Here is a 25117-nt window from a genome sequence, read left to right as displayed (position 1 = left end):
TTAGGACAAAAGCTTTTGCATTCGTCTCCTCTCCCTTCTCTCCCTTCCCAAACCACTTATCCCGTTAAATTCCCCAAAGTACAAAATAAAAACAAAGAGAGAGAGAGAGTGGGGGAGAGAGGAGGGGTGAGAGGGTTGTTGTTGAGTGACGTTAAACATTTACATCTATTGATAATGTTATAAAATTAACGATTTCATGAATGCACACACATAAACGTGTTTACACAACACACACGCACACGCACGCACGCACGCATTCAAGTTCTTATCTGTTTTGTGTTAAAGCTTTTACTTTTATCCATTCATCGATTTTTTTTTTTTTTTGGGGGGGGGGGGGGGGGAGAAACGACGACCGACTACTACCTTTGCATTCAAAAAAAAAAAAAGCGTCTTTTTATCTCTCTCTCTCTCTCTCTCTCTTTCTTTTTCTTTTTCTTCTTCTGCGTCTTCTTTGATGTAATTTAAAAAAGCATAAAGTTTTATAAACTAAAATATCAAAAAAGATAAATTTAAAGAAAAAAAGAAAAAAAAGAAAAGAAGAAGAAAAAGAAAAGATGAAGAAGAAGAAGAAGAAAAATTCGAGAACCATTGAATTCAAATTTAAAAAAAAAAAAAAAAATTTTCTTTTTTTTATCGACGTCGTCCCCCTTCTGAGAAAGGTCGGAAATTTCTCTCTCCCTCTCTCTCTCTCTCTCTATCTATCTCTATCTCTCTCTCTCTATGAAAAAGAAAGGTTTGTAGGTGGGAAGGAAGGAAGGAAGGAAGGAAGGAAGGTAGTATGTATGTAATTCCGATTCGATACGCATGTCATCATTCATTTCCTCAACCATTTCCGTTTCCTTTTATTATTTTTTTTTTAAAGTTAAATTAATTTAACCAAATATGCTTTGTTGTATTGATTAAAAGTTGTTTTCGTCGTCGTCGTTGTCTTTGTCACCCCCTCCACCTCCCCTCCCCCGCCTCCCTCCTCCCCCCGGTTTAAAAAGATTATCCTAAATAAAGGATGAAATTGATAATGATAACAACGACATAGTTTATAAAATATTTCAAACAAATTTTGAACTTATATATATATATACCCACAATCTTATTATTATTATTATTATTATTATTATTATTATTATTATTATTATTATTATTATTATTATTATTATTATTATTATTTAAAATTTGTTAACGAATTTAAAATACGACCGTTATTATTAACATTATTATCATTTCGTATTTCTTTCACGAAAGGTTTGTAAGTAATAATAATAATAATAATATTACCGTTTAAAAATGAGTATCGTGTAATTAGACGCGGGCGAGCGAGCGCGCGCGCGAACGAAAATAATATCGAATATGAAAAAATCGTTTTTTTTTTTTTTTTTTTTTTTTTTTTTTTTTGTTTCCCCCCCCCCGGGGAAAATTGGCAAACCTGGAACGACGTGAACAAAGATAAAACTAATAAAAAAAAAAAAAATTTTAAAGTTTCGTTCCTTCCCCTTTTTTTTTTTTTACTTGTTAGACAAATATAAAAAAAAAAAAAATTTTTTAAAAAAAAAAAAAAAAAAAAAAAAAAAAAAATTAATATTTTTTAATACGTGATGAAAATAAATAAGTGATTATTGTTATTTTTTTTTTTTTTATTATCATTATCATTATCATTATTATTATTGTTGTAGTCGATGCTGTTAAATTGATAAAATCAAAATTTATAAAAATAATAATAATAATAATAATTTTTTCGTATGAAAAGAATGAAATTTGGAAATCTCGTGATTCCTTTGGAATTCATCGAGTTTTCCAGATCGAGGATAAAAATACTCCATTAATAATCGTATTCGATCATCATCATCATCATCATCACTAATCACAATAATAATAATAATAATAAATAAAATTAAACGAATGGAATATGTATAAGGATCGGGGAGAAAAATGAAAAATTTATCTGGTGAAAGAGATGAACATTGCCTTAAGGGAAAATACATGTCGGCCAACGATCACGTGAGAAATTGGCATTTGAAAAAAACAACAAAAATCGATGGAACAAACGATAATAATCATCATCATCATTACTATCACGTGAGAGGACAAGAAAAAGGTATATATATGGCGGGAGGGGAGGGGGAGGGGGAAAAATTACATTCGATAAGGATTTAAAACGCGAGTGTGTATTTACTATCCTTTTATTTTACAGGAGGAAAACATCACGAAAGTGAAAAACAATGTAAATTGATAGAATCGCCGCGTAAAAAAAAACACAACGAACATGGTAAACATCAAAGGAAAATATTAGGTTGTTTGGATGGTAAACAAAGGGGTAAAAAACAATACAAAACGACTATGACGACGAGATGGGGAGATTCGTGCGATACGAAAACGGGTGATAAAACAGGTACGACGAAACAAGATAAAGACACGACGACGGGAGAATACGTATGGCTGAATAAAAATAAAAACGACGCGGGAGCGGGGAAAAGCGGAAATGGGAAAAATTTCAGTAGCACGTGGGATCACACGAATTATTCGATACTACCCTTTAACAACATACATAACAAATACGATAAAAATTATTTCGTTAAAGGAAATCATCATCATCATCATCACAATAATCATCATCATCATCATTCAAAAAATATCAACAAGAGTGAAAGAGTGAGAAAAATGAGGAGCAAATCAGCAAATCGTAACGATGTTAAATACGATTTGAAACAAAATAAACACAACATCGGAAAAGATATGTATCATCATCATCATAATCACATGCATAAGAAAAACAAACCGAGAAAAGAAATGGATTATTTTCATTGTAAAAACATGCCGACGAAAGAAGATGGTAGGAGGAGGAGGAGGAGAAACGACGACGAACTCAACAATAATCAAACGATAATCATATATCAAAGACACAATAAGAAAAATTACATCGGTTCCGAATTCGAAAACGATTACAGACTAGAAAGTTTTTCCTACACGGAAAATTGTGGGAAAACGCTCGTGGACTCATCGTATCCGTCCAAGAGAAGTTTATCCGAACCTAGAAAATCTCAATTCAATCACGCTCAATATTGCGCGATATCGTCGAATAAGAAAAATTTAGATTTTCATTCGTCGATTGATTTTTTCAGCAGCAACGGTGCTCAGGGTATTGAATTTCATCACGATGGACTCGCGACGGAAAACCCGGGGAAAAATTTCGACAAATCGAAAGATTTGACTCATCGTTTGACCGAGTACATGGTGTCGAACGATATCAAAAACGATAAGAAAATATTCAAGTACGCGGCGTCCAACAAGGGAATACTCGAGAAGAGATTGAAAGATGCCGCGAATAAAAAATTAGATTTGCACCGGGAAATGATGAGATTGGATCAAATCGATAAAATGAAATTTTGGGAATCGATAAAACATTCTCTGAATTATAGATGCGCCGTCGCCGACATGTTTTCCGCGAGATCGTTTTTAAGCTCGCAAGATCGTTCGGGTAATTATTATTCGAGCACGGAAAATTCCACGGAAATTTTCTTCAGAGGGAGCATCATTGAAAAAATATCGAGTTATCAAGTAAGAACGAACATTTATTACGGTTGCGATTACGTCGCGACATCGGAAAAATCATCATCATCATTATTATTTGTTTTTTTTTTTTTTTTTTTTTTTTCGTAGGAATTTCACAGGATCAAAACATCCGATCATTTGACGAGAAATCGAGATATCGAAAGTTCGATGTCGCCGTATGCGAATTTAAAATGTAATCGATTGCAAAATATCGAAGCGTTTTTACTCGCGAACGAAAAAGATCTCGACGATAAATTACTGTCGAAAAATAATAATAATAATAATAATAATAGTAATGGTAGTAATAATAGTAATAATAATAATAATAATAATAATAATAATAATAATAATAATAATTATCATCAATATAAAAATACGGAATCCGCATCGAGTTTCACGAGCGTGAGCTGTCAAAATCTTTTACAAGCAAGCGCGAATTCGAGTTTTCTACTGCACAATTCGCGTGAGAAATTTTCACTCATGGAAAACAATTTAACGAATTCATCGTCGGAATTACGATTTCTCATGGGTAAACTCTCGGGAGAAATAAAAAAATGCACGAATTTCCTACAGGAATTACATAAGAAGGGTAATAACAATAATAGGATAACGTTAAAGGAATCCGTGAGCGAAAGTGATTTTTTCAACGAGAGAAAAAAAACGAGGTTCGAAGAGAGGAAAAAAAAAGGTTGCGAATTTTCCGCTTTCCCGATAATATTATATCCCGCGGCGGATAGCGCGACAAACTTGGATGCGGGTTTCAAATTGAATAGAAATAAAAAACTCGACGACGAGAATTACAAACAAACGAAATCCGATGGAAACGATGGAAAAGTGGTAAAATCGACGAGGATAAATGACGAAGTCAAAGTGGAAAACGAAATAGTTAAAAAACAAATACAACCGGAGAAAAGTTCGGATGCGGCTTTTCTAAATGAAGATTTCGAAGAGAGACACACGAGCAAGAGTAATTTATCGTTGAAATCATTTTCCGTCGATAAACAAATCGCTGAATTGGATGAAAAAATAAAAGAAAGGGAAAAGGAAAAGGACAGGGAATGGGAAAGGGAAAAGGAAAGGCAAAGAGAAAGGGAAAGGGAAAGAGAAAGGGAAAGGGAAAGGGAAAAGGAACAAGAAATGGTAAAACCGGCAAATTTTAAAGTTCCATCGGCGAAAATACAAAAGGATACGCGGCTCAAAAGAATCGAATCCTGTTGCGAAGATTGTAAAATTCTAACGAAAAGAATAACGAAGCTGGAAAAGGAATTGCAAAGGATCGAAAATAAGGTTCACTTGTATCCGATAAAACATAAGAAATCGTTTAAAAATTGTTTGGAAAGAATAAAAGGTACGTCGGAAACCATGCTCACGAGGTTAAGCTCGTGGTCGAGATTCACAGGAGGTTGCGGAAGCGGGAAAAGTGGCGGCGGTGCTGGTGGTGGTGGTGGTGGTGCTGCGGCACCGTCGTCATCAAAAAAAGTCGATAAAAAAGAAAAAGTACCATCTAGGAGAACAGCATCCGCTCCCGAAACCGTCCTACAAAAGGAAATGTTTCGAGTTTTATCCGTTAGGAAAAGCGAAAGCAATTGCGATTTGAACGTCGGAATGGAAATAAGAATGGAAAATGTGGATCCGGTAACGGGTAAAAAACTTTACCCGGAAGTTAATCCGAAAACGAAACAGGAAGGAAACATACAGTGTAGATTATATAAAAACAACGACGCGCCCGTTATGATCATGGATACGGATTTTTCATACAATCCCGTTTCAGGTACGATGGAAAAAATTTTTAATTTATTTAAATGGGGAGGCGTACATTCATAAAAAAAAAAAAAAAAATTTTCCCGATTTTTTCCCCCCGCAGGTATGCTATTTAAAAAAAGGGAGAGTGATAAATTGGAAAAAGGAGGTGAATCCTCTCAAAGTGATTATTATTCAAATTCAACGAAAAAATTAGCCAATTTTCGTAAACAGCAATACAAAAACGATAAAGAACGTATGAGTTTGAGAAAGAAATCATCGATAACGGTCGCCATGGAATGCGATATGGGTAATCAAACGTGTTTTTCATCAAAACCTAATTTAACGTTGAAAAGAGAAAAGAGTAAAAAATTTAAAGATGCGAGTTGCATGGTTTTACCCGTGAAAGAATCACCAATATCGTTCAATAATAATAATAATAAGGTAACGGAAGATGATGATGAAAAAATCATAATAGTTCGAGAAGATGAAACGGTCGACGAATATAACAAAATCGATGGAAAATACAAGAAGAAAAAAACGACGACGGCGACAACGACAACGACAGCAATGACAGCGACAGCAATGACGGCGACAGCAACGACAGAGACAGCAACGACAGCGACAGCAACAACAGGTATGGGAAAAGAAGAAATGCAAAACGAAATCCCACTCGACGATTTCGAATTTATAATACCGTCGAAAAGTACAAAATCGAAAAAATCGATAAAAATCGATAAAATCGATTACGATGATAATAATTCAGAGGATAAAGATTCGATATCGATGGATAAATCGATAACGCCCACGACTACGACAGCGACGACAACGACAACAGCAGCAGCTGCGGCAGTTACGACGACAACAATAAACGAAGAAATAGATGAAGAAAAGCCAAAGATAAAATTTAAAAATATATTTAAAAAAGACAATGTGAAAAAATCCCGAATCCCGAGAAGAAGAAAGGAAAGTCTCAGTAAGATTTAACGGTGCTTTTTTAATTTTTTTTTTTTTCTTATTATTATTATTATTTTCGAGTTTAAAAAAATGGCGGGAAAATTTGATTTTAATAATTTTCTTATTTTGTTTTTTTTTAATCTCTAAAAAAAAAAAAAAAAGATTCTTTAGATAAAACAGAAATAATTTCGTCGAAAAGTAGTTTCGTGTCAATAACAAGATCAGAAGGTGGAACAATACCAACACCAGTACTCTACACAAAGGTTTGAATTTTAGTAATAATCGAACGAGCGGAAGCGGGGTAAAAAAAAGGCGGGAAAATAATTTAAATTTTTTTTTTATTTAGAACGTGGCCGGAAAAGAAAAAATAAAAAATATCGATAAGGGTACGCAAACAACGTGTAAGCGAATTTTAGTCAAACAACCGAGAAACGTTGATTCGGAAACGCAAACGCAAAAATTACAACAACAACACGGCGTGTGCAACAAACAAAAACACAACGGAATGCAAGCAAGTGCGGAAACGGTGACGAAATGCGTGCAAACGGATAAAAGGAAAAACAATCAGAGTAGCACGGAAACGTTTTGGATATGCGACGACGATAGGTCGTCCATATTGGAAATGAGTAAAGAATCGCAAACGGATTTCGCGCCGACTTATCCGACCGTCGTCAACATAGCCATACAAACGAATCTAGATGATGAGAAATCGAGTAAGAGATCGAGTGTCGGACTTCAAACGAATTTACCAACGGAAGAAACATTGAGAATAATGAACGATTTGAAAACTCAGAAAAAAGTCAATTTGGCCATTGCCGAATTGTGTTTTCATTTAACGTCGAAAGAAAGGGATGATGTTTAAATATATGATCAACCGTGTGTCGACACTTTGACGTTTGCGCGACATTTTTTTTTTTTTTTTTTTTTATTATTATTTTTTTTTTTTTTTCGCTTCAATCGACGACAAAAGAAAAGAAAAAAAAAAAATAATACCAGGTACGATTATTATTATTATTATTACTACTACTATTACGTCACCGCGAGGGTAAATATAAAAAAAAACCGTTAAGGGTAGAAAAGTGGAAGAGGAGAAAAAACCGTTAAATTTATGTCTGGGAAATTTTATTTATGTTCGTTCGACTCTTGAAAAAAAAAAAAAACAACCAACCGAACGTACAAAATAATAAAAATAATAATAATAATAAATTTTAAAATGTGGGAGAATAACAAAAAACAAAGTCGGCCATTTTTTTTTTTTTTTTTTTAGAAAAAAATAAGGAAAATTTATTAATATAAATTGAGAAGAGCTTAAAACGATTAAATTAAGGAAATAATAATAATAAAAATAATATTTAACGTTTAAGGGTCGGTTGTTTATGTAAGAGGGGTAGTTGAAAATTTTCAAAATCGGATTTCGTACGAAAAAAAAAAAAAAAAAAAAAAAAAAAGGGAGAAACGATGGCTAAAATGGCGGGAGCGGAAACGGCGATGGTGGCGGTAGTGGTGGCGGTTGTGGGAAGTAGTCGAGAGAGAGAGAGAGAGAGAGAGAGAGAGTAATTTACGGTTTTGTTTAAAATAATTTCTTTTCGGAAAAATGTTTCGTTTTTTTTTTTTTGGGGGGGGGGAAAGGGGGAAAGGGTATATCGTTCGCGTTTTTTAAAAAAAAAAAAAAGTCGTAATCAATATTGCCACCCTAAAAAAAAAAAAAATTTTAAATAAAATCAAAGCCGAAGGTATACTACGAGGATGGTGACGGGGAAAAACGAAAATGAACGGGGAAATTTTTCCCTTCCCATCGTATATAATTAAAAAAAAAAAAAAAAATTTTTTTTATTTACGGTCATCATCGTCACGTACGTCACCGTTACCGTCGTCGTCGTCGTCATCGTCTATGACGTCATTATTATTCTCGTGTTTATTTTTTAAATCAACTTTTTCTTGTCAATTTTTGTCCATTCTCCATTTTGACATTTTTTATTTTATTTGACAAAGTTTTTTTGAAAATCGAAAACCAATATTTTAAAAAAAAAAAAAAAAAACTTTTTTTGATTTTTTGTAATATTATTATTATTATTATTATTATTATTATTATTATTATTATTATTATTATTATTATTATTTATTAATATTTACATTTCTACGATAGATAGGTGAAAAGGGATGAGGGGTATAGTGTAAAAAGGTGGAGGTCACGTGATTGCTTTTCGTTATTTTTTGCGCGCGCGCGCGTTGTTGCCAACTATTATTTCCGATTGTTGACGTTTTTCTTCCTTACCCTAACCCCCCCCAATTACCGCCTCCGGTTTCTCCTCTTTCCCCTACGTTTACATTTCCCAACCGATCGTGAAATTTTATTCATCGTCGACGCCATTTTTTTTTTTTTTTTTTCATTCGTTTATATCGTGTAAACGTTGTTATTATTGTTTCTTTATATCGTTTAGTATACCCGTCGGGATGTTGTATTAAAAATCTACTGCCACGTTTTTTTTTTTTTTTTTTTTTTATTTTCACTAAAAAACGTGCGTTCGAATTATTTAACGGTTTTATCGGGTTAAAAAGGTAAAACGTTTTATTTCCCCTCTCCCCTTCCCCGCAAAAAAAAAAAAAAAAGAAAAACGCGATTCCGTTAGGGAAAATTATTATTATTATTATTATTTACAATTTATTCGGTTTTTACATGTAGTAAACAAAATTTTAAAGTGGAGGGGGGAAGGGGGGAAAAACGTGACGTGAACGAATAATTCAAAAAAAAAAATAAAGGGGAAAAAAACCGTTGAAACAATTCTACCAACCTTAACTGAATTTCCTTTTTTTTTTTTTCCCCCCCCATCTACGTCATAAAAACGACGTTTGAAAATCGACGTGTCCGAAAAAAGGGAAAAAAAAGGAAAATATTTATTATCGTTACGAGTGACACACAAAAAACGGGGGCAGGGGGGGGGAGGAAATGGCGATTTCGAAAACATTTCTAAAAAAATTTTTTTTTTAGATAAAAAGAAAGAAAAGTTTTTAATGGATTATTTTGTTTCTTTTTCCGAAAATTTTACTCACGTCATTTTTTTTTTTTTTTTTGAAAAAATAAAAAAAATGAAAGTTTTTATCCGTGAAAATAAAAAAAAAAAAAAAAAAAATTGAAAATAAATATAAAAGGAAAACGAAATACGACGACGACGACGACGACGAATTAAATTTTCGAATTTTTTTCATTCGCGTCATACTCCCCCTTCCCTTCCCTCTCTCTCCCCCCTCCGTTCCCTCCCCGCGACTTCCTTTTCCGGTTTATTCCTCCTCCCCCTTCTCACCCACCCACTCGGAACAGAGTCGTTACAATGAAAAAGTTAATTAATCCCTTTAATTACGTTTAGATAAAATGAAAATTTTGTAGTTTTCTTTTTTAAGAAAATGAGATTTATTATTAACATATTAATCTTACGGAATTTAATTATTATTATTATTATTATCATTATTATCATTATTATCATTATTATTATCATTTCAATTTAATTTTTTATATCGCGTTTTTAAAATTGATTTCCTCTTTATTTTTCGAGCAAAAAAAAAAAATTTTTGGGTCCGAAAAATAAAATTTCTTTACCTTCCCCCTTCCCCCTCCCTTCCCCCGCAAAAATAATATAATAATGATGATAATAATGATGATGATAATAATAATAATAATAATAATAATAGGATGAGATTTTTGTGAGAAAATAATAAAAGGAAGCAAGACGACGATGAATGAATGGGTATCGGTCGGTTTATGGGAAGAAAAAGAGTAAGAGAGAGACAGAGAGAGTATGTGTGTGTGCGTATGTGTGAGAGAGAGAGAGAGACAGTTTGTGTGCGTGTGTTTGTATGTGTGTAAGAGAGAATAAGAGAGTGAAAGATTGAATGTGTGCTTGTTTGTGCGTGTGTGAGAGAGAGAGAGAAAGTGTATGTGTGTGTGAAAGAGAAAAAGAGAGAAAGACTAAATGTGTGTGTGTGTGTGTGTGAGAGAGAGAGAGTATGTTTATGAATATGCGTGTGTGTAAAAGAGAGAGAAAGTTTGTATGCTTGTGTATGTGTGAGAGAAAGTGAGAGAGAAAGATTGAGTGTGTGTGCGCGTGAGTGTGTGCGAGAGAGAGAGTGTATGTGTGCTTGTTTGTGTGTGTGTGCGTATGTGAGAGAAAGAGAGAGTGTGCGTCTGTGTATGTGTGTGAGAGAGAGAAAAACATTTTTTTTCATTCCTTTTTTTTTTATTTTTTTTATTTTTCTCCTTCCACTTAGTTGATTTTTTTCATTTTTCAATTTTAGTTAAGAAAAAAAAAAAAGAAAACCTGTCAATTTTCTTTTCATTCAATATTCAGTCAGTCATTCACTCATTCATTCATTCTTCATTCATTCATTCCCTCGTTCTATTTTTTTTCCGGAGGTTTTAAATTATTATTAAAAAAAAAAAAAAAAAAAATCGGGAAAAACTAATGTTTATAAAACAGTTTAATAATATTCCGGCCATTTTTATTATCATCATCATCATCATCATCATCAATAATAATAATAATAATAATAATAATAATAATAATAATAATAATAATAATAATAATAATAATAATAATAATAATGATAATGATAATAATGATAATGATAATAATGATAATGATAATGATAATGATAATAATAATGATAATGATATGAAATTAAAATAAATAATTTATTTTTATTAAAAAAAAAATCGTTCAATCTACTTATTTATTTATTTAATATCAAATAAATAAATAAATAAATAATAGAAGAAAAAATTATTTTTTTAAATAAAAAATCTTATTAAAAATAAAATTTAATATTATTAATAATAATAATGATAATAATGATGGGATTTAATTTTTTTTTTGTTTTGTTTTTTTTTTTCAGTTGGCAAAACTGTTTTCTTTTACGTGGACTTTTGGTTTTTTGCTTTGCAAATTGGTTCATTATATGCAAAGCGTGTCTGCCATTTGCAGCGTATTGACATTGACGGCAATGAGCCTGGAAAGGTTAGTAATAATAATAATGATAATGATAATGATAATAAACTCACGCCGAACTCACGCACACGCACTAAAACAAAAAAAATGGCGGAAGGCGAAGGTAAAAAAAACATTTAAAAATAAATTTTAATTATAACAACATAAAATCTCGCACTTTCTCTCACACTATCCCTCTATCTCTCTCTGACATTTGTAAACCATTAAGAAAAAAGGTTTAAATTAATGAGTCAGAGAGAGATAGAGAGAGAGAGAGAGAAAGAAAGGGAGAAAGGGAATGATGTAGGTAATGTAAAGGTAATAGATAGGTTTCTTTTTTTTTTTTTACAAATTCAACCAGCGTCAGGTAATTAAATAAAGTTTTTCCTCTTCCTTCCTTCCCTCCCCCTCCCCTCTTCTCCCTATCTCTCCTCTTTCTCCCCATTGCCTCCTATTCCCCTTTTGTACTCCTCCTCCCCCCGAAAAAAAAAAAAAGAAAAATCTATTGAGATTCTATAAGGAAGTTGTTTACGTTGTTTTTACGAAAATTTATTATTATTATTATTATTATTATTATTATTATTATCGGTATAAATTCCAGAGAGGAAGTTATTTTCTGGAAAAGCTCACTCACAGTTTTTTTTTTTTTTCCGAAAAGTTTTCCGGTTGAGAAACGAAAAAAAATAAAATAAAAAATTTTTCGTCTGCTTTTTTTTTTTTTATTCTTCTTCTCGTTGTTTGTTTTATTTGCATTTTTTTTTTAGGGGGGGGGGGGAAAGGGAAAGAAAATTTATTTGATTACGTCACGGATCAAAGCTGTTGTTGTTGTTATTGCGGTTCGCGATTTTTTTTTAAATTTTCACCTTCCGGAAAATAATAATAATAATAATAATAAGAGTATGAAAAATTGGTGCACCCAACTGGAAGTACAAAAATACTCTTCTAGGATAATATTTATAAAAAGAGGAATTTTTCAGGGAGATTCACTGTCGTCACTTTTATTCTGCATGTCTTTAATCCCTCTGTCCAGAGGGACAACTTAATATCAAGGATCAAGGATTAAGAGTTGGTACCGGGAGGCAGGAAAATCACCCATATGTGTTGTACATGGAGCGAAGAAGAATGAAGAAAATATTAACGACGATACAAACTTTTTCCTCTGACATCAACATGAAATTTGGTTTGGAAAAATGTGCCAGAGTTAATATTGTCAGAGGAAAGTTAAAACAAAAGGAAAATATAGAAGGCGCTGAAAAAGAACTTATTAAAGAACTGGACCCTGGATCAACATACAAATATCTAGGGATTGAAGAAAATTTTGGGGTAGCCAACGAGGAAATCAAGCCGCGATTGAAGAAAGAATATTTTAAAAAATTGGAACAAAATGGAAGAAATAAGTTAAACGCCTTCGGCACATTAGCAGTTCCAGTAATAGAATACAGAATTTGGCCTCGTAGACTGGACAAAAGAAGAAATCACGCACCTGGACAGAAGAACAAGGAAAATATTAACAATGAATGGTGCGTTATATCCAAAGTTGATGTGGATAGATTATAGATAAGAGGATTACGACAAATAGAAGCGGCACACCAGAATGCCATAATTGGAATGGGAAAATACATGGAATCTCATCAAGGGGACCCTATCTTAGCCCAAGTTATACATGCGGAAGAAAAAATTACAAACAAAAAGGAGTTCTGGAAAGGGCAAAACAAATCGTCCAAGAAAATAAAGAAAACGAGATAATGGAAGAGGGGCAACTTGCAACTTATAATAGCAAAGCCCAATCTCAGAAGAAATTAAAAGGCAAATGGGAACAGAAAAAATTACATGGGCAATACCTAAAAAGAATAAATGCCGACGATATTAATAAGAAGAGCACGCACAATTGGCTACGACGTGGAAAACTTAAAATAGAAACAGAAGCGTTTATTACAGCGGCTCAAGATCAGGCATTGCGGACCCATAACTATGAAAAAGTAATTCTCAAAGTCCGCCAAGATGACAAGTGCCGAATTTGCCAATCACAATCGGAAACCATCGATCATTTAATTTCCGGTTGTCCGATACTGGCAAAACATGAATATTTAGAAAGGCACAATAAAATATGTCAATATCTCCATTGGAGTATATGCCGAGAATATGGAATGGATGGATTACCCAAGGAGTGGTACAACCACATTCCAAGCCCGGTTACGACAGTAGGCCCATGCACAGTTCTATATGATCAACAAATCCACACTGATAGAACTGTGCCAGCTAACAAACCGGATATCATACTCAGGCATAATGCGGAAAAATGGTGTAAGTTAATTGAGGTATCCGTGCCGGCAGAAAAAAACACCAGGCAGCCAAAGAAGCAGACAAAAGGGAGAAATATAGAAATTTGGAAATTGAAATAGCCAGGATGTGGGGAGTAAAGACAGGAACCATTCCAGTCATCGTGGGAGCATTGGGAGCCATGCCACATTCCATAAAAGGAAATTTAAAGGAAGAAACCATCCAGGAAATCGCACTATGTGGGACGTCCCACATTCTTCGGAAAATACTCTATAAATAGCACCACCGAAATTCGAGTATTTGTCCCTAAGGAATCGTCGGGGAATAAATGCTTAAAAACCCCGACAAATAAGAGCCTTGTCGTGTTTAAGAGTGACCATAATAATAATAATAATAATAATAATTGTCGTGTGTCATTAACGCGCGGTGGGAAAAAAAAAGAAAATGTTAATTGATGACGTCATAATTTTATTTTTTTTAGATATTACGCAATAGTTCATCCAATGAAAGCTCAATATATATGTACCATAAGCCAAGCACGAAGAATAATCACAGCCACTTGGATTTCAGCATTTCTCCTAGCCGTACCTATTTTATTCGCACAGGTGTGAATTTTTCTTCTTTTTTAACCGTTTTTTACGAAAAATCTCAAGAGAGAGAAAGAGACAGATAGAAAGAGAGAGAGAGAAAAACAAAACAAAAATAAAATTTTAATGTCATTAAAAAGTTTAAGAAATTCGGGAACCGCCATTTTGACGCGCAAAAAGTTTTTTTTTTTTTTTTTAAATTTTCTTTTGTTTTTTTGTAAATTTCTTTTCGTTCTCTCTCTCTCTGTCTCTGTCTCTCTCTTTCTCGCAAAAAAAAAATTTATTTTAAACGTTAAAAAATTTAGTATTAGTTTTATTATTATTATTATTAATAAATTTTTAAGTAAAATTTAAACGTTTGTAAAAAAAACAAAAAAGAAGCTGGGACTGCGACAACCTTTGGGAAAATTTTTTTCCCACCCTCTTCTCCCTCTAATTCCTCTCCCCTCTCTCAGAAGAAGTGAAATTCACTATTTTCTACCCATATAAACTCAATCTACAATTAAATAATAAAAAAATAAAGTAATATGAAGGCATATCAGAATTTTTTTAAAATTAATTAAATCTTAATTAAAATTTTACCCTAAAAACATCGAAAAATTTACTCTGAGTTATCCGTAAAACATAATACCCAAGGAGGTATAGAAAAAAATAAAATTCAAACAATGAATTCCCGCTTAAAATAAAATGTGTGTCAGGTAAAATATACAAGGTCGACCTTGAATGCAAAAACGTGACCATGAAAAATTTTCACAAAATAAAATTTTAAAACTGGTGGCCTTGTATTCAAGGTCGACCTTGGTTGAAAAATCATGACCATGAAAAATTTCACAAAATCGAAATGTAAAACCAATGGCCTTGGATTCAAGGTCGACCTACTTTTGAATAAATCGTAAACGTTGGATTTTCGCGCTCAATGTCATTTTTAACTTAATTTTTAATCGAAAATTTTTTTCCGATTTATCCGTAAAACATAATATCCAAGGAGGTATATTGAATAAAATGAAATTCAAACAATATTTATCAAATATAAAATATATATATATATATATATATATATTTTAAATATTTATTAATTACAAAAATATTTATTACATATATTACGAATGTAAAACAAAATGCATATACAATTTTTTTAAGGAGAGGGGACAAAAAAAATCGAGAAAAAAAAGTCATCAAAATTTTACACTAAAAATATTGAAAAAATTTCCTCTGATTTATCCGTAAAACATAATATCCAAGGAGGTCTATTGAATAAAATAAAATACAACGTTGGATTCAATCTTAAAATCGGGCGTACAGAGATTACACATTTACTTGATGCAATATGCACCTTTTCATAATTCCTTACAGTTTAAATTCAATATACGTCATCAATTCCTACCGATTTTGATACAGATATAAAGCGAGTAGAGGGGAGGGGAGGGGTATTACATTATCTGTATTTACAATGAGACAAATCAAACCTAAAGAAAATCCCTAAAACAACAGCTAATAATAATAATAATAATAATATATCTAATAAGTATCTAATTCCAAGATACGAAATTTATTAACTTTATTATTATTATTATTATTATGGTCACTCTTAAACACGACAAGGCTCTTATTTGTCGGGGTTTTTAAGCATTTATTCCCCGACGATTCCTTAGGGATAAATCCTCGAATTTCGTTGGTGCTATTTCCGAAGAATGTGAACCGTCCCACATAGTGCGATTTCCTAAATGATTTCTCCTTCCTTTAGATTCTTCAAAATTTTCTTTAAATTTCCTTTCATTGAATGTGGTGGCATGGCCCCCAGTGCTGCTCCCACGGGAACCGGAATCGTTTCTGTCTTTACCTCCCCACATCCTGGCTATTCCAAATTTCCAAATTTCACCCTTTTGCCTGCTTCTTAGGCTGTTTGCTGTGTTTTTTTCTGCCCGCACGGATACCTTAATTAAATTACATTATTATTATTATTATTATTATTGTTGACTTTCAGGTACATTTGAGAGTCGGAATAAAAGTGGAAGCTTATTGGTGCGTGAGAGATTGGGATAATAAAACATTATGGAAAGCTCACGAATTATACATGATGCTTCTCATACTCGTCGTACCAACAGGTCGAGTCTATAATTAAATTATTATTATTATTATTATTATTATTATTTTACAAATCAATTTTTTCGTCATGACTATGACGTCACGACGTTTTTTTCCTTCTCACGATTCAAATATTTTCTTAATTAATAAATTAACATTATTATTATTATTATTATTACTAAAATTAAAATTAATTAAAATTGTGAGAAAATAAAAAAAAAAAACAAAAAATTTTTTTCAAAGTTTTAACGTTAAAAGATAATGATGATAATGATGATTATGATGATGATGATTATGATGATGATAATGATGATGATAATGATGATGATGATGATGATTATGATGATGATAATGTTAATTATATTAATTAAAAAAATTTTTTTTAAATTTTTTTTTAAATTCCAGGTGTCATGGCGGTCGCATACACTGCCATCTGTTGTGAAATATGGGAAGTTATACAAAGAAGGGAAGACATGACCTCCGGAAAGGGGTATATATATATGTTAACGGTTTTTTTTTTTTTTTTTTTAAATACTTTTCTTATCAATTTAACTAAAGGAGGGGAAAGCAGGGGAGAGGAGAGGGGAGGGAAGATGAGGGGGGAGATAGATAGACGCATTTCACGAGTATTTAATAAACTTTCAGGCACGAGTGGAAAGTAAGAAATCGCGTTATGAGGAGTTCGTCGAACAATTCAATGTCATCCGCATACGCGAGTAATTCGTCTAGAACAAACAGTAGAAAAATTTTTAGAAAAATAAATAAAAAAGAAGATGACAGAGCATCTGTTAAACAAGTATGATAATAATATTTGAAAATCCTATTTCGTCATCATTTATGGAAACGATTAATTAATTACCCCCTTTTTTCCATTCCTTATTTCCGTTTTAAAGGTCATTAAAATGTTGGTCGCTGTCGTTGTCATTTACGTCCTATGTTGGGGCCCCATGCTCGTCGACAACGTACTACAAGCCTACGGAATATCGAGTCACATAAGAATCGGATGGCTTAAATACATGGGAACAATTTTTCATTTGATGGCTTATTTTAACAGGTTAATCATCCCATCTTTCCATCCCCTTTGTCTTTGTCTTTGTCGTCTGCTTTTGAACGTGACGTTTATTTTAAAATTTTCAGTTGCATCAATCCAATCATTTACGGATTTATGTCGAAAAATTTTCGGGAAAGTTTTATAAAAGCACTTTGCTGTAGAGGGAATAAATCTAAAGTGACTTTACGAAGTTTTTCACTTTCCCAAACGAGAAACACGTCCATCAGATTGGCTGAATCCAGGTGACGACAACTAAAAAAAAAAAGTAAAAAAAAAATGGCGTCGCCGTGACGTCACAACAACCAACCTTTTTTTTTTTTTTTTTTAATTTAGAAATTTTTTTCCCCCAACAGTTTTGGAAGGACCGTATCGATTGCATTACCAGTTTGACGAAACGTTTCACGCGTTTAATTAATAATTTAAACAAACAAGACTGCCAATCTAAAAAAAATAAAAAATATAATATAAATAAATAAATTACATTGAACGGTGTTGTATAGGAAATAAAGTATAAGATATCAAATAAATAAAAAATAAATAAATAACCGCCTCATCATTTACATATAAGCTTTGTATGTATTTATAAAAATAATATGTATAATAAAAATTACACATATATATATATATACGTCATTTATTTATTTTTTATTATAATTCAGTGGTACCAACCTTTTTTTTTTAATCCAATCGAATTCTCCTTAATGATACCTTTCTCCCCTTTTTTTCCCCAAAATTTAAATAAATGAAACGCATCGATTGCTAAACATACGGACGGAGTAGTTTCTTACGTTAAGTTTTTTATCAGCCTTAAAAAAATTAGTGGACGAGATGGAGTTGGGAGGGGAAATGGAGGGAGGGGGGAGGGAGAGAGAGGGGAGTCAAACTTCTTGAACGTGTAACTTGACGATGAGAGAATCGTCGATCAAATACCCGTTGTTGAATATTTTATTGATCGATATGAATTGCGGGTACCCGAACGCTTTCGTGTTTATATCTCTCGCGGGTTTTTTAAACGAATCCAAATCCGGTCGGGACATTATCGTTTCCGCTATCGTCAATTTCGAATCCGTCGGATGAACTATGGCAAATTGTATTCTTCCGGTGAACGGCCAAACCAGGGTGTGATCGTGAGGCGTCTGCATTATGTGTATCAAAAGTGACAACATGTCGCTGTCGACCGGCGACAAATTTATTCTCCCGCATATTTTATAACCGTTCGGCGACGTGTAAAAACCCTCGCTGAAAAAAACTCTCTTGTCACCGGATTTCATGCTCCCGATTTTCTTCCCGAAATCGTCTATCCTCCACAAGTACTGACCGCAAGCGTGACGTAGCGACACCTCGCGTATCCTATCGTTGGATTCCTCGAGACGTCCCTTTAATTTTTCCATTTGAGCATTTTGTTCGTGACACCTTTGTTCCAAAACGACGACTCTCTCGTAGAGTGCTCTCATCAATGAAGCATTTTGACGGTCTTTACCCTTTTCCTGTGGTTCCCACATGAGTGACTCTTGAGCTAGCACGTCGTCCGACATCTTGTCGGTATTTTTTAATAATTTTTCCCTCAGATTTAAATGCGAATTCGCAACGAGATTCAAATGTAAATTCAAATCTTTTTCGAGATGGTCTTTCAATGTGTTTTCCGTTACGTCTACGTCACATCCGAACGTTCCGAACGGACAACATCCTTTTCCGTTATCCTCCGAAACCTTTTTTGACGCCCTGCTACTATGATGATGATGACTCGATACGTGTTCGTCCATTTCGCTTAATCCTATTTCTAATTTACACAATTTGCAAATCGTCGTACGATTTAATATTTCTCTCCTAGTGAAATGATCCGGAAACAAATCTAATTTTTTATTTAATATTCCACCATCGACGGGACATGATTCTCCTTTGCTTTCCAACCATAAATTTAAACAACTCGAACAAAATCTATGACCGCAAGATGTCAGAACGGGTTCTTTCAAACATGATAAACATATCGGGCATTCGAATTGACGATCCAATCCTAACATATCAGATTGTAAATTTGAATCTTGCATGTCACCGATATATCATAAAACAAAAATCTGAAAGAAAAAAAAAAAAAATAATAATAATAATAATAAAACTCCAACGTGAACACGTCATATCGAACGTTCTAGATATATACAAATAAGTAAAAACTCTCTCTATCTCTCTCACACTTTTTAATTCTATTATAAATCTTTTAATTAACTAAAAAACTTTTTGTTCTCTTTTTATCACAGGGTAAATTATTACTCTTACTCAGTCTAGGGTCACCCTCGAGGGTTACCCTCGAGTGATAAGAGAAGAAGAGAAAAAAGTCAATTTTTTTATCTCGAACAGTTTTCAAGTTGAAATTCTAATTAAAAAAATTACTCGACTAAAAAAAAAAAAAAATTCCCCCCCCCCACCCCCCCTTTATTTTAATCGACAAGTTACCCTTAAGTTATTTATATTGATTTTTCATGTTTAACTACTTTTAAACTAAAAAAAAGAGAGAGAGAGAGAGAGAGAGATTATTGTTTTCGATATGTAATAAAGAATAGAGAGAGAGAGAGAGAGAACTCGAAAAGTATCATTCGTAATAAAACACATTGTTTTAAGCTGAACACAACAACAACAACAACAACATCGACAACAACATATGAACACAAACAATGTGATTATTCGTTTAATAATGTTAATCAATGAGATAAAACAAATGAACTATGAAACATGTTTGACATTGTTTTTTTATGATCATCATTGAAGAACAATCGTTCTAGACACTTATTCGACAATTGTTTGATTTCCAAATGATTAATTTAAAAAAAAACCTTTTTTCTGTCTCGATTACGCACACAAAATTAATTTTATTATTATTTATTTCATCGAATGCAAGTTGAAACATGAAAAAATGTTTTTGTATGCAATTGTGAGTCTTTTAGTATATCATGTTTACTTTACATACTTTGAATATGGTTTATGGTATTGGTTAAAGGATTCAAGCAGAAGAAAATAAAGACACACACACACACACACACACACACACACAGACATACACACACACATACACACAAATGATACATTTAACTAATGACATAAATTGTTATCAATGAACAATTCAAGGCCCCAAACACTTTCACCTAAAGTGACATTTTTTATATATAAATACTTGCCCTGTTAACTAAATTAATCGCGGTTTTTAACGGTTAATAACGGTTTAAATCCTACACTAGATGCCAAAGTAAATGAATTACAATTGATATGAGTATAAAAAAATTCACTGGAACTGGAGAACTACATCATTCATACCAATCACAAACGTTTTGAGAATGAGTCATTCGTAACCAGAATCAAGTAACGATATAAAAAAAAACTTTACGGGAACTTTAATAATTTGATTTTTAAAACTTACTAAAAACGTTCGAAACGCTCGAAACGTTCGCGAGAATTTAAATTAAAGTCAAAAAAGAACAGTAAAAAGAGAGAAAAAAAAAAAAAAAACTCGCGGTAAACGTCAAACGGAATTTTTTTTTTTTTTTTAAATTTTCAAAGTTGGCAAAGCTTTCGAGAAAATAAACGTTCTTATTGCCAAATGTACGTAAGCTTCATAACACGTAAAAAAAAATTTAGGTTGGCTACAATGTAATTAAAAATAAAATGAAGCCGAATGGAGGTGGTTGAGTGATTGTGAACGATTTAAATCAAATGAAATTTGGATGATGATGATGATGATGTCGTCATTTAAAAACGAAATAAAAAAATTAAAAATTTTTAAAATGTACGATGCGAGTGTCATACGAGAGAAAACATTATTTAACGACAAACGATACGATGATGACATTATCGGAAAATAGCCCACCTGTTGGCAGTCATTTATATTGAAATATAATTTTTTTTTTTAATAAGGTATTATATTTTCAATTTTCGAAATCGAACATTTACCATACAACGTTTGCATGCGTCCCAATCAATCAATCAATCAATCAATCATTCTCAACCCATTCAATAAATTTATTATTAAAAAAATTTATTTTTACAGAAAGAATAATAATAATGATAAAGAAGAAGGGAGGAAGGGGCATTTGGCGTGAAAAATTAGCCAAAACATTCCTACACGAAAAAACCGTTATTATTTCATTTGTTTTTTTAATATTCGTTTTGACATTCGATCATGAATTTCGAATACTTCCCATTTCTAATCACTGCATCATATTGACAACGATAATAATTGTCGTTTTAACAACATGCGCTTGCTGTCACGGTATCAAATGGGCAATAACATCGGAAAAACCATTCGAAATATCAGATAAGCAGACGAAAATCAAACGATGCATATATGAGTGGGAAAAAAAATGGCTGACTAAAATAATACATGGTTTTTGCGATTCGTGCCAAAGTCTAGAGTACTTGACTAATTTCAACGAACAAATAAGACTGCTGGTGAAAGACATTGAAAAAAATTTCATAAAAACATGGTATTCGGAACTGAGTCAAAATCCATCGTTTTTATTCGACACTCATCTCATGCTAGAAGAAATCGTATTTAAAATAATAAAAAAATTGAAAAAAATCAATTGTAAAAATTTCCTGGCATCCATTTTACTTCTGTATTTGCACCACTTGCAAGAATATAGGAGGTCTATGAAAAAATTATCCAAATTGAAATGGGAAAGGGATTCGAAACGTGAAAACATTGATTTATCAGACGTTTGGAAATATTTACATCCGTGCAGTCAATCTGATCAAATGTTAAATTATCATTTGGAAAAATTAATTAAAGTCATATTGAAAGAATTTTCACCCAATGAATTTTCACATTCTCTACAGTGTAAAATAATCAGCGGTATAATTGCTAAAAAAGTCATGAGAAAATTTATGACAACCATAGAAGATCCCATTTGGTTAAATTTAAAATTGATTTGTTTACTAAATGAAGAAAAATATGATGGGATTCTCCAGGGTGGGATTTACGTTGTAAATGAAAAAATATTAACGAATGATGATAACGAATCGAATTTCGATAATGATAAACCCCTACAACTACTGTTGAGAAAAAGATATTTTTCATCGAATTTATTTGAAAATAAAAATTATTTTTTCGATACGAAAAATGAGAAAAACGATGGAAAGATGGCGACGATGAGTGAAGATATAATACCGACTGATAAAACTACTGAAAAAAAAACATTGACGTTGCAATTGCACAAAGATAAAGATGGCGGCGGTGGCGGTGGTGGTGGGGGGAACGACAAAAACGATACCAAAGAAAATATTTCGACGGTTTTAAGCGGTTTGATAACATCCACGGCAGGCCCTCTTTTACCCGATAATGTTTCATTTCATTATCATGCGTTAAATAAAATGTGGCAAAGTCCCGTAACGGAAGTCAAAGATATATCGGAATCGATAACGAATTCGTTAAAAAAAGTTTTTCTCAATGGCGTCAAAGAGAAGAGAGGTTTGACGAGAAGTAAATCGACGGATTCGATTATGTCAATATCGAGCGAATCGAATTTAAAAATTCGAGATATATCCGTTGGAGAAGAATTATGCGAAAGTACTACGTTGGGATCGAGCGTGGAAGAAGAAGAAGAGGGTTTGTCACCGAAAGAAAAAAAATTAACGAGAACGGAATCGTCAAACGAAAATATGATGATGATGATGATGATGACGACCGGCGATGATGATGAAATGAATGGCGATGAAATTAAACCGGAAGAAACGGAATCGAATAATAATTTAGAAGAAATAAAAGATGTCTCACCCGTGTACGAAGAACCGGAAGATTTTGCCACGACTATTGCCAAACTTCGATCCCTTCTTCAGCAACGTGAATCCAGTTCGACATTATCTGGAAAAAGTAACGCATCCATTGATTCACAATCGGGAGCGGAAAAATGTCATTCTGGGTAATTTTTTAACGTTTTTGGGGGTTCTTTTTAAAAATTATTTAAATGATCCTAACGATTTTTTTTTAAGTAACGTATCCCAATCTATGGAAGGGGATTCATTTGATTCTCAAACGACAGCTTGTGACATTCCAACGGATGGTCGACTTTTTATAAATATTTGCATACCTAAAGCGGAATTAGTGACCGATTATAAATCCCCCCACGTCGTTTACACCGTACAGGTACCAAACAAAAAACCTATTTTTTCGCTCGCGTCCAGGTACGGGAGGTAAAAATTAACGATTGATTGATTGATTTTAGTACGATGGGATTTACATGGTTAAACAAGAACAAAATCCCAACGCGGAACCCGAATTCGTACTTCAAACGACGATAATTAAAAAAAAATTTATGGATTTCCTTCATTTGCAAACGAAATTGGAAGAAAATTCAAATTTCAGGTCGATCATGAAAGGTACGTAAAGGAATAAAAGGAATTTCGTTCAGGTATGCCACGTCGCGGAAAGCAAAATAATAATAAATTTTTTTTTTGTTAAATTCAGGTATAAAAGGACCATCGAAATGGTTGAATTTGTATTCGAGTGGTAAAAGCGAAGAGGCGAGCAGGAAAGGAATGTTGGAAACTTTTCTACGTCAGATATGTTCGAACGTTGAAATATCAAATTCACCGGAAGTACACGAATTTTTAGCCTACGGACAAATTGATAATAATAATCCTTTGATAAAAAAATGTTCGGAACCTTCGGTTCAGAGAATCGATAAAGTAAATAGAGAAGAAAAAAAATATTTTTTTTGTTCGTTTCGTTAACGTTGTAGAATAATTTGTTTTTTTTTTCTTTCCCCCTCCCCTCCCCCCTTCCCCCACCTCCCTATTAGTTATTGGCGAATAAAGTGACGGGAGTTTTCAATTCGATAAAAACCGTTTTACCATCATTCGATTTTGATTCTCCAGCGTTTGTCGCGACAGGGAACGAGGCGTCGACGAAAACGTCACAGGATCAAAAAATCCTTCAGGGTTTTCTAAATTTCGGTAACAAATCGGAATCATTCGAATTGTTATTGAATTTCGTACCGAAAGAACCGACGGTAAGTTTTTTTTTTTTTTTTTTCTTTTCCTGACCGAAAAAGGATTTTTTTTTAAAATAAAAATAACCTTTTGTGAAAATTTACACACGAAAGGGTGAATCGTTAACGGATGACATAAGGCATCATTTGAACAGGACAAACGATTGCATAGAAAAAGCAGTAGACGTATTGGATTCGAACGATTGGATGTCGGATCAACGGGAATGTAGATTTATTTTTCCGGATGATGGAACGTGCGTTTGGAATAATTACAAAGAATCGATACAAGATGGTAATTGCGAGAAAATTTTCCGTTAAAATATTCGAAATGGAAAAACTTTTCTCTCTCTCTCTCTCTCTCTTACAGACGAACTCGAATCGTTGGATTCGCACATGCCGATATTAAGTTTACTCATCGATATATTGACTGAATTACTTTACGATTCCGATAGTTGGATAGTCAAAGATCCGGTCATTCGATTATTAAAAGTTATTTCCGGTCATTGGGAACGAGAAATCGAAAAAGAACTCGTACAATTGGATTGGGATAAAATATTGGGAAATTTGATAAGGTTGTTTCGACTGTCGGTATTTCAATGTTCGTCAAAGGAAACGATTCAGGTCGATTTGAACGATAGCAAAATGATTTTGGAAGATGAAATTCGTAAATTTTTACCACGTAAGAAACAAAGGAACGAGCGTTTGTGTCGAGAAAAAAAAGCAGAAGACTAACCTTTTTTTTTTTTCACCCTTTCTGGTTCCAGATTGGATAAAAGAAATATTATTACCTTGTGACGTATCACCTCTCGTATCCGCATTCGTGGGTTCTTTTCAACATTTTAAAATCAATCGGGATTTCATATTGAGATTCATGGATATCCTACTCGTCAATCTACTCTCCTGTCGTCACTTGACGAATAA

The 25117-nt window shown here is 32.8% G+C and overlaps 5 protein-coding genes across 5 annotated transcripts; 4 read left to right on the top strand and 1 right to left on the bottom strand.

The window, feature by feature from the left end:
* Positions 1-1923: 1923 nt before the first annotated feature.
* Phum_PHUM129310 (uncharacterized protein) lies at positions 1924-7102 on the top strand (the record flags this gene model as incomplete). Its single annotated transcript, XM_002424401.1, has 6 exons — positions 1924-2089; positions 2186-3549; positions 3652-5314; positions 5408-6259; positions 6412-6503; positions 6626-7102. 6 exons carry the CDS (start codon positions 1924-1926, stop codon positions 7100-7102), a joined length of 4614 nt encoding a protein of 1537 aa, XP_002424446.1.
* A 3152-nt stretch (positions 7103-10254) lies between these two features.
* On the top strand, positions 10255-14110 carry Phum_PHUM129300 (Orexin receptor type, putative; the record flags this gene model as incomplete). Its single annotated transcript, XM_002424400.1, has 3 exons — positions 10255-10260; positions 11128-11249; positions 13981-14110. The coding sequence occupies 3 exons, from the start codon at positions 10255-10257 to the stop codon at positions 14108-14110; spliced, it is 258 nt and encodes an 85-aa protein (XP_002424445.1).
* A 2471-nt stretch (positions 14111-16581) lies between these two features.
* Positions 16582-17468, top strand: Phum_PHUM129290 (uncharacterized protein; the record flags this gene model as incomplete). The annotated part of the gene is made up of 4 exons (XM_002424399.1): positions 16582-16661; positions 16817-16967; positions 17065-17225; positions 17309-17468. The coding sequence occupies 4 exons, from the start codon at positions 16582-16584 to the stop codon at positions 17466-17468; spliced, it is 552 nt and encodes a 183-aa protein (XP_002424444.1).
* A 488-nt stretch (positions 17469-17956) lies between these two features.
* Positions 17957-19270, bottom strand: Phum_PHUM129280 (uncharacterized protein; the record flags this gene model as incomplete). Its single annotated transcript, XM_002424398.1, has 2 exons — positions 17957-18028; positions 18107-19270. 2 exons carry the CDS (start codon positions 19268-19270, stop codon positions 17957-17959), a joined length of 1236 nt encoding a protein of 411 aa, XP_002424443.1.
* A 2002-nt stretch (positions 19271-21272) lies between these two features.
* Phum_PHUM129270 (uncharacterized protein) lies at positions 21273-24928 on the top strand (the record flags this gene model as incomplete). Its single annotated transcript, XM_002424397.1, has 7 exons — positions 21273-23128; positions 23199-23352; positions 23432-23585; positions 23683-23894; positions 24008-24217; positions 24311-24488; positions 24564-24928. 7 exons carry the CDS (start codon positions 21273-21275, stop codon positions 24926-24928), a joined length of 3129 nt encoding a protein of 1042 aa, XP_002424442.1.
* Between the last annotated feature and the right edge of the window lie 189 nt (positions 24929-25117).

The sequence above is a fragment of the Pediculus humanus genome, genomic scaffold (assembly GCF_000006295.1).
Source record: "Pediculus humanus corporis 1103172107475 genomic scaffold, whole genome shotgun sequence".
In the NCBI taxonomy this organism is placed as follows: Eukaryota; Metazoa; Arthropoda; class Insecta; order Psocodea; family Pediculidae; genus Pediculus; species Pediculus humanus.
Note: the sequence above shows the minus strand (reverse complement) of the source record. Positions and strands in the feature narration are given on the sequence as shown.